General features: G+C 33.0%; 1 protein-coding gene across 13 annotated transcripts in view; it reads left to right on the forward strand.

The window, feature by feature from the left end:
* Positions 1–9,266, forward strand: part of pdm3 (POU-domain protein pdm3) — a 145,250-nt gene extending 135,984 nt beyond the window's left edge. For 10 of the 13 annotated variants that reach the window (XM_076121319.1, XM_076121318.1, XM_076121321.1 and 7 more), the window contains 4 exons: positions 1,584–1,637; positions 2,529–2,612; positions 5,710–5,846; positions 6,480–9,266. In XM_076121319.1, the coding sequence (XP_075977434.1) occupies positions 1,584–1,637; positions 2,529–2,612; positions 5,710–5,846; positions 6,480–6,604 (400 nt within the window). In that variant the 3' untranslated portion in view covers positions 6,605–9,266. The remainder of the gene's footprint in view (positions 1–1,583; positions 1,638–2,528; positions 2,613–5,709; positions 5,847–6,479) is intronic. The other 3 variants (XM_076121322.1, XM_076121323.1, XM_076121330.1) reach the window with 3 other exon arrangements.
* Positions 9,267–9,395: the final 129 nt, after the last annotated feature.

Here is a 9,395-nt window from a genome sequence, read left to right on the forward strand (position 1 = left end):
CTTACAATTCGTTTAATTAATTACCATTCGGGTGGCTTCCGTTCCGGCTCGCTGTGTCGTGGCTTACACCATTTTTTACAGGGCTAGGCGCGGACGCGTGTTTTCTAATTATTTTTTGTTTCAATCATTTAGTAGCTATTCGTGTCTTACTTAATGTCTTTCGGTGGTGACCTATGAGAGTTGCCAGTCAATTGTAACGTGAGAATGTAATAACATGAGTTTCTACAATTTCTCAATAAATAACTTCACGAATCACCCAGCTCGAATTTCACACTCTATTACTTTTATTATTCTTACCATTGAAGATTTTTAAACGAGTAATCGACAAGTGAATACAATTATACGTCCAACTAAACCCGAAATGTAGGATTTCAGGCTTTCTTAATCGATCTTCCTATTTGTTGCAATTACATCACATATAACAAATGTAAGATTTTTATTTTAAAATTGCTTCATCTACAATTATACAGGTTTGACGGCCGTTCCAAGTTGGAAATCATATTTTTTTTCTTACGTTACCTATACTACGTAAATCGACAAATTAATCACGCTTCAACACAGCTTTACGCTCATAATGTTTAATTGAATCAAATCACTCGAAACAACGTTGCCCGTGAACAAATCGAATTTCGATGCAAAACGGAATGCGACCGGCACAAGCCGAAGGAAATTTCAATTCCAAGCCACCCCCCAGACGACCTCCTTCGTATAATAAAATCATTAATCGTTACTTCTGTTCCAGTTAATTAATTATCTTGCCGTAATTACTTTTTTCGTGTAATTAAAAAGAGTAGAATTCCCCTGTCTTTGTTCTGTCGTGATTTCATTTCCCATTAATTTTTCTTTCGTCTCCCTCCAATTTGGTGTCGTGACGTCGCTACATGGTAGTTACCCCTTTCATTATACTGGACTTAATTAATTTGCATTTTAATTAAAACATATTATTGTTTTTGAGAAAAGAATTCCATTACTGTTTCTCGTTCCGCGTCACCGACGCTTATTGTTTCACTCTTCATAGTCGAGTCAATACAATAGCTTTTAATCATTTTGGCAAATTCAAGACGTTCGACCACCAAACTTCACAAACAAACGATTTCATTCAGTGGCTTTCTTCCTCCTGTTTATACTTTCATATTTCCATTGAGAAACACGAAACCAAGATATTTATCGAAGGCACGGTAAAAGTGTCACGAAACGTCCATCATGTTTGTTTGTAAAACAATCAGGCGCATGGTCATTGCCACTCCGATCGATGTCAATAACAAAATATTGAATTAACCATTAACCCTGGTCCGAGTGCATTACAATTTCATATGAAGCTCAATGCGTCAGGGCATCTCATACAAGCATAGCATTAAAGCTAAGTAACCATACGTAACACGTCAGTATCCCTAACTCGGTAAAATCAACAAGACTATATAAAAGTGAAATGTTTGTAACGTTTAGTTATATATTAGAGCGTGCGACTTTGTTCCTATCCTTTTAGATTTGTTGAGTGATGTTGGTCCCGGCGCGGCCCGCTGGAGTAACGTCACCGTCACTGGATACGACTTATCTAACATATTATTTGTTACCGTCCCCAGTGCCCTGGCTTCGCAGATGCTAGCAGCTCAACTGTCTTCACAACAACAAAACATGTATGTGTTTTGTTTTTTATCCCTACACACACTATCTCCAAATTTATCTTCATCTAATCCTGCGTCCGCAACACTTTAAACTTCGTTACATTCATTATGGAACTCAGATAGTGGAGATAAATTCGAAGATACTTAACATACATTAAGTACACGCTTTGGCTCACTTATATCGGCCGAGTCCACACGCAGAATGTCTTTAAATCAAAATGTTTCAACGCTGTTTAATGTAATCTTATCTCGATCGGCGATCCGTGCATACCTTTTGAATGTATGCCGTATATAATTATTTGTAATTACCGGTTTTGACGTTCTTTCTTTTCCTTTTCACACGTGTACGGTATTTGCATTCGGGTAATTACAGCTAAGGCGCCATACATCATACGGCCGACTTACATTTTGATGTTAAGACAAACGCTCTACACTAATGCGCCGGCTACCAAACCATGTCGATTCGACACTATGAGTAATCGCTGTGAGAACTTTATCACTTTTATTATTTGTAACATCTCGATGAGTAATATCTAACTTTCCATCTAATATAGCATGATGTATTATTTTCATTACTCTTATTTTTATTAATATTCATTTTGCGCAATTCAAAGCCAGGGCATTGGCATACGTTACCTTTCGTTTCTAACTGAAATTGTTGTTTTATTGTTAGCTCGTTCGGTATTAATCAAACTGATTACCTCGGCACTCTAAATTGCCTATTGTTTCTTTTCTCTCTTTCTAAATCGTTAACGCAATGTCAATGTCCTGTGTTTATGCCTCTGTTAATTTGGATCGGGTAAAGAGTCACACCGCGTTACGTAAAACGTGCTTCGCGTTAGATTTTCATTTGACCGGTGCTCGCATAGCAAGAATCTAACATTACATTTATGTTCGATACAGATTTGAGAAATTGGATATAACACCAAAAAGTGCGCAGAAAATCAAACCGGTGCTCGAACGTTGGATGAAGGAAGCCGAAGAGAGGTAAATATTTGTTTGAGTGAATATGTTCGTGGTTATGTGCTACACCGTGTTCGTGAAACATTTGGCCTATAATGCTTAGCAACGTTGTGAAAGACATTTCTCAAATCTGGACTAACTAATGCTTTTACGGGCTAGGCTTTATGTTTATTTGTACTCGCAATACGACTAACATCTAACACTCACGTCACCCGAGGTTAGGAATAACTCATTTCTTCTCGTCTCGGAAATCGGTTGTTCCTAGTGTTTGTGCTTTTAACGCGTTAGGTAAACGATGCATGTTTTACTTATATGGTGCGGTTGTATGACATTGGCGTTTATATATTATATGTATATACTTACACTATGTGTTGTGGTTTTGACTATCATTAGCAATCGTCATTCGTATTAAGTATATTATAAGTACACTGTCACAATACACTGTTCTGCTTTCACCCCAAAGTATTACATCGTCTGTGTGATTTATTCCTTGTAATATTGTTACTGTTATTTTGTTTTAATTGTGTTATTTTTAGGTTAAGGAAGAAAATTTCAGTACCATTTTTTTGACTGAAACTGACTGGTTTGGGCATTATTTTAATAATCAAATAAAAACTTTACTAAAATATTGTTATTTCTACAAAAGACTAATTTATTTTCGAGAGACTATGCGTTACTCAAAATCTTTTAAATCAAAAAAGTTTTGCTACCGCATAGGTAGGTATAAAACATACCGAAAACTGAAGCAAATACAAAACCATCATGAAATAATCAATTGTTCGATAATTGCGTATAAAACTTTCCAAAATTATCCGACCATTGACCTTTTAAAAAAACAAACGTAATAAAACGGACATCCTCTCAATGTACCATAGAATTTCAACTAAACCAGGTGTCACTTAAATCTTTATCCCAGTTTAATGTAAGATGTACATTCACAGAGCTATCGATTCGACATTTTGAATCATTAAAATGCATTATCTGGTTGCAACGGTACGATTTAACATTGCAAATAAGTACATTGAATTTGCAATAGGACCCTCTCGGTGGTAATTTTTAACGACCGACTCAGTTCGTAATAGTCCTTGAATTAATACCGTCGTAAGTTTGGGGATCTCGTTAATTTATTATTAAGTTCTTGGTACGTGTGTGAATGTACATACGTAATGCGATTGGGACAAGATTTCGTGATTTAGAGCAGGACATACTATTTTCTTTGTGAAAAGTGTATACGGCATTCGTTAAATACGGCAAAAATTGAGTATCCTCAACTTTTTTTCAGTGAGGAAATACTACCACATAGTATCTACATATATGAGAAACGAAACGATATATTAATATCATTGATATGAAATTTTAAAGTGAAACTTCATCAACGATTGTTCGATTTCAAACAATTTGTACATATACAACATGCCAAAACAACAAGCCTATAGAGATAGATGTATTCATTTGATAATGCCAAAGTTGACGCCAACTTTTGGTCCAACATCGAAAGCCAACAAAAGTTAAAAAATAACTAGAGACTAACTACAAACTAAAAATCTAAACTAAATTCATAAACAATAGTCGAAGTGTAGTTAGTAGTTTTGGTAAAATACCAACAATTGGATCCAATCGTGCCGTTCGTAGAAGCTCTCTATAAAGGTCAGAGGTATTTCAAACGTGTAACGCGTATTATTGGACTCTATAAATGTATGTGCAAGCTGATTTCCCGGTACAGCCTTTGATACCTCTAAGAAATGTACTTACGATTAATTTCTGATATGTTAAGATAATATTAAGTCTGTACTGACTGAGTATTGCCTACGTAACTTGCAGTGTTAATTTTATAGTTTGGCGTAAACTATGATGCAGTTATCAATTATGTAGGAACGCCATAATATGAATAAAAGAAGATACGTCTTTTAGCAGATCCATCTGCCAAAAGGATTGTTTCCCTACCAAAGGCTATATGTTTTGAAACCTCAACTGAAAATCGAAGCATTTAAAAGAGTCTAAATCGCGATAACTTATATTCGTTAAGCTTATAAGTATAGCTCATAATAGTGAACGTGTGATCAGTGATGCCTTCTTTAAGTATATATCTATACCCTAAAATCTCCGACTTTGTTATCTGAACATAAACTCGATTAACAACATAAAAAAACATACATGTTGTATTTTACGGTATGTCTCCAGGCAATGATTTGAAGCGCGGTAAGTTCCACTTTCATGGATTATGCATTTTTCCATTTTTAGTGCTGTTGGCAATAAATTGTCAAACTTTCCCAAGTCATCGCCATCGTAGCCTAACGACAAAGTAATCAAATTCTTATCTATGCTAAAATTTAACGACTGCTGACTTAATTTTCGCGACGTACCCATAGAAAAATCGTATCATTCCTTTTCTTAACCAGACTTTTAAAATAGATCACTCAGGTGTTAAAATAAAGTCAAGGTGCGATTTAATTATACTTTCTAGTGAATTAAATAGTCCGCTATCACTATTCACCAATCTCATTAAACAATATGAATAAATATGATAGGAAAAAAGTAAATAAAAATACATTTATGTAAGAGTATTCAAATGACATTGGTATTATGAAACCAGAGCAAGGCTTATTATTAACATCAACGTATCTATATTGTATAATAATATTAAAAACATGAATATATGCGTTTATAAATGTCCAGCTGGTCAGTTTCAGGATAAGGAAAGATTGGAAAAAAATATCTTAGCTACTATATTTCGAAATAAAATTTCGTATTTTTTTATCACGTGTCCCTGTATTTATTTATTAAGATTCGTACGGTATGCATGATATTTATTTTTAAGAAAAATACGTTCGTTATAAGAATCACCTCTTTTACCCGACACATAGTTATAGTTATATATAGTATAGTTCTTTTATTATTATATTTATTTCATAAGCTATTATATCTATTTACTTCATATTCGCTTCATAAGCATTCTAAACACGTCTATAAAAACACTCATTTTTATCGGCGTCTTTAGTAAAATCACAATCCTACACTTGCTTTATCACCCAGGTAAAAGGACCGGTCGAATAAATTCTAAAGCGAAACAAAATAGACTTTGTTACTGAGTGACTAAGGTTGAAAATTCCGGTTATTACAGGTACGCGTCCGGTCAAAACCATCTGACAGATTTTATTGGCATGGAACCGAGTAAGAAGAGAAAACGGCGAACTTCGTTCACACCTCAGGCTTTGGAGTTACTCAACGCGCATTTCGAAAGGAACACCCATCCATCTGGTTAGTATTTTGACGTTTGATTTCAAATACGTTTGAGGGTTAATTTAAGGTAAACAATTTCAGGCATTTGTCGTGTTTTAAGTGGATAGGTTTTGGATATGAAATGTGATGGGAATTGATGATTAAGTTTTATATTGATTTAGATTTTTGTAATATTTAATGTCTGAACCATTTGTCGACTGATATAATTATTTTTCTCTACTTTCGGACGAGTTGGCTTACCCCCGGTTTCTGAGGTACATTAAACGGTAGTTTATCTATTGAATAGCGTGAAAAAACGCTTTTGAATAGATACACTACCGCTAAATGTAGGTAGGTACTCAGAAACCGGGCATAGTGGTGTACTTTTTTATAAATAAATCTTACTCTAGTAGTGGCTAATACTTATTTGGTAAATGAATATAAAGTCAATTTCGTGTAGAAAATAAATATATGATTACTGTAACAGCTAAGATTATATTTATAACATGAGTATTTTAAATACCAGTCACGTAACCGTTTCTTAATTTGATCGTCTAACTCATTATATCAGGCGGGTGCGGTCAATTTACATATCTACTCTATGATTAAATAATTACAATCAGAATTACCGTCAAACATAATTATTAAATTGTGTTATTATTCTAATTTCAGGAACTGAAATTACTGGTCTTGCGCATCAGCTCGGCTACGAACGTGAGGTCATCAGAATATGGTTCTGTAACAAACGACAGGCGCTCAAGAACACTGTCCGAATGATGTCCAAAGGAATGGTCTAAATTAACAAAAAATAACCAATCATCGTCCACCATCTATAAAACAAAGCGACGACAATGTCTAGTGATGAGCAGCGATCATTGTTATCGATATCGATGGTTTCGCTTTAAGATCTGCACGTAGATTCGTGATCTCGTCTCGATATTCAATATAATTTGCATCGATAGTGTCTTATTTATAAAAGGCGAATTTTTCCTTTTGTTTTTTATTATGAAATGTCTGGCCTTAACCGCAAATCTTTATGCGATTCCAGCCAATATAAAACGTGGAAGTAGGTAAATAGTATTAAGTGTAACGTAAATGTATTATAAAAACAAATTTCGACTGAAATATTCGTCTCGATGTAGTTTACAATGATATGAATGGAATGTCGTAGCGATTAATGTAGGTGTTTACTAGTACAAAGTAATAAAATTGAATCGTCAAAATACACTTTCTCTTGCATTTCAAAGTTTCCATTCCCGTTTTTTGTATTTAAAATAAACAAGGAACAAAAAATGGAAGAAACAAACCAACGCTAACAAAATAAAAACTTTTTACCCTTTTCATAACAGCGACGGCCTAACAAAACCACTGAGGGGCAACTATGATTTCATGTTTCAGATATTTCCAGACTTTCAGTTTATATTTTGTAAAGATATTATTGCATTTTGTAAATATATATTACATTATGTTTAGTTTACGTCAATAACAATGTAATGTAGCTGATACATTAATTTATTAAAATACTCTGAGTTGTTTCGTTCTACTTAGCGAATGTTGCACTTTATAGTTATAAGATTAATATCGATATTATGAAAGTAGTTAAAATGTGTCGTCAATCTTAGTAACCTACTAAGAATTTTTTATTAATCTATAGTAGGTTTTTTGTTGATAGATAGGTATAAAACGATATGTATAGATTAATTAAATATAATTATCTAATATTGCCGTAAACTGTAAATATTGTTTCCGTATTTTGATTTTAATGAAATGTATTATTAGTTTTATGTACTAAGTATAATTTCATAGCTTTTTAAAAAAGTTTATTGTAATTAGGCAGTATTCAAGTTGGATTTTGTGGCGATATTAACTATATCATTTTAAATTCATCAAACAGTTTGGTTTTATTAAAATATTATTAATGTTCACCTTTTTCATAGAAAATACATTAACAGGGGGTCTTGCAATTTAAAAGTAGACAATTTTACTGCGCATATTTCTCGAACAGTGAATGTTAAACTAATAAAATTACCTCGCATTTGGAAATGTAGATTTTGAGAATATACTTATGAAATGTAGATTTTCCAAAAATACTAAAATTTGACGTTATATATAATTATGTTTTAAGAGATAAACACGAGCGAGGAATATGCGCAAATAAAATTTTAGACTCGTGTTGTGTCTTAGAGAAATCACGTTCACTTTATAAAAGGCATTAGAATACTCAAAGCATAGCGTTTTCGATGTGCTGTGGCTTGTAGATCATCGATACATCGACATCACTATTACGTTACGCGTTATATTTACATCACCAAGTCTGTGGAGACAGGTGCCTTATCGATAGTTCGGAACAAACAAATTCAAAAACAAACCGTTTCTTTCCATTTTGACGACGAATTTCGGATTTTGAAAAGTAACTTTGTATAACATTATACTTCCAAGATCTTACCTCTCACAGAATATTACGTACCTATGTAAATAATTTAGTTAGATAGTTTTCAAATAAAGACCTGCTGTTAACTGTATAACCAATAGTAATAAGGTTGTAATTGTAATATTGTATGTTAATGACCAATGAAAACCAACTTGTGATCATTAATATTTGTACTGTTACCTACTACTTAACAAGAGTCGTTAAAAAATAATATTATAAAAATTGAACATATTTTTCGGCTGTTGAAAAATTGTAAATACAATATTAAGGATAATAAAAAAACTATTTGGATTAATATTTAGGAACAAAAGGAAAAAATATTATCAAAATTTATATTTTCAAAAATTATTACAAATGCAAAAAAGTGTATTTAAAAAAGGAACGTTTGGCCATAAACTAAAAAAACACATTCTAGGAACGGATAATTTTATCGACTTACACACACCACTACACACGCCACAAGCAGTAAGGTATACAGTGACTTAAAAATTGTGCGATGCGGTATTGCACGTAATCCCTGTACTTATAATAAGGAGTCAGGTTTCTCATGCAACACACACTACAGATATTGTAATATACCTAAGTTATAAAAACCTTCATTTGTCTTATAAAAGAACAAATACACAAAAAGTCTTTCCACAGAATTTATTGTATAAAATTTAAATGTTATTTTGAAATGAAAAATCTGACTCCCATCAAACATTAGCGTAATAGATCGAGCATAGAATGCTAAGTACAAATGATATAATTTAACGATAAACTGCTAGTCCCGTTAAAGGTATAATTAAAATAATAATTACAAGGCAAAATCGCGTTGCACCCTGGTTTTCATAATTCGCATGTATCTATAATAATAATAGTAATTATAAAGTCTACACAATACTTCAGCTGTAACACATTATTCAAACCAAACTGTAACAGTAATATGTAATAGTGTATCAATTTTTTCTTCCTATAATGGTACCGAACGAATGATTATGGCTGCTGGTTTATGAAGAGAAGCAGAATAAAGGCAGATAACTGTTTGATTGCTTGTTTTATTGTTTTCTTATTCCCAAAATACCTCATAAACAACTTTACCTACCTGATGACGCTTAAGACGAAGATAGTGCTCGTAAGGGCACGGGTGTACTTAAATGTGGGTTCGATTCCCACAC

Source organism: Anticarsia gemmatalis, chromosome 13 (assembly GCF_050436995.1).
Source record: "Anticarsia gemmatalis isolate Benzon Research Colony breed Stoneville strain chromosome 13, ilAntGemm2 primary, whole genome shotgun sequence".
NCBI classification, from domain to species: Eukaryota; Metazoa; Arthropoda; class Insecta; order Lepidoptera; family Erebidae; genus Anticarsia; species Anticarsia gemmatalis.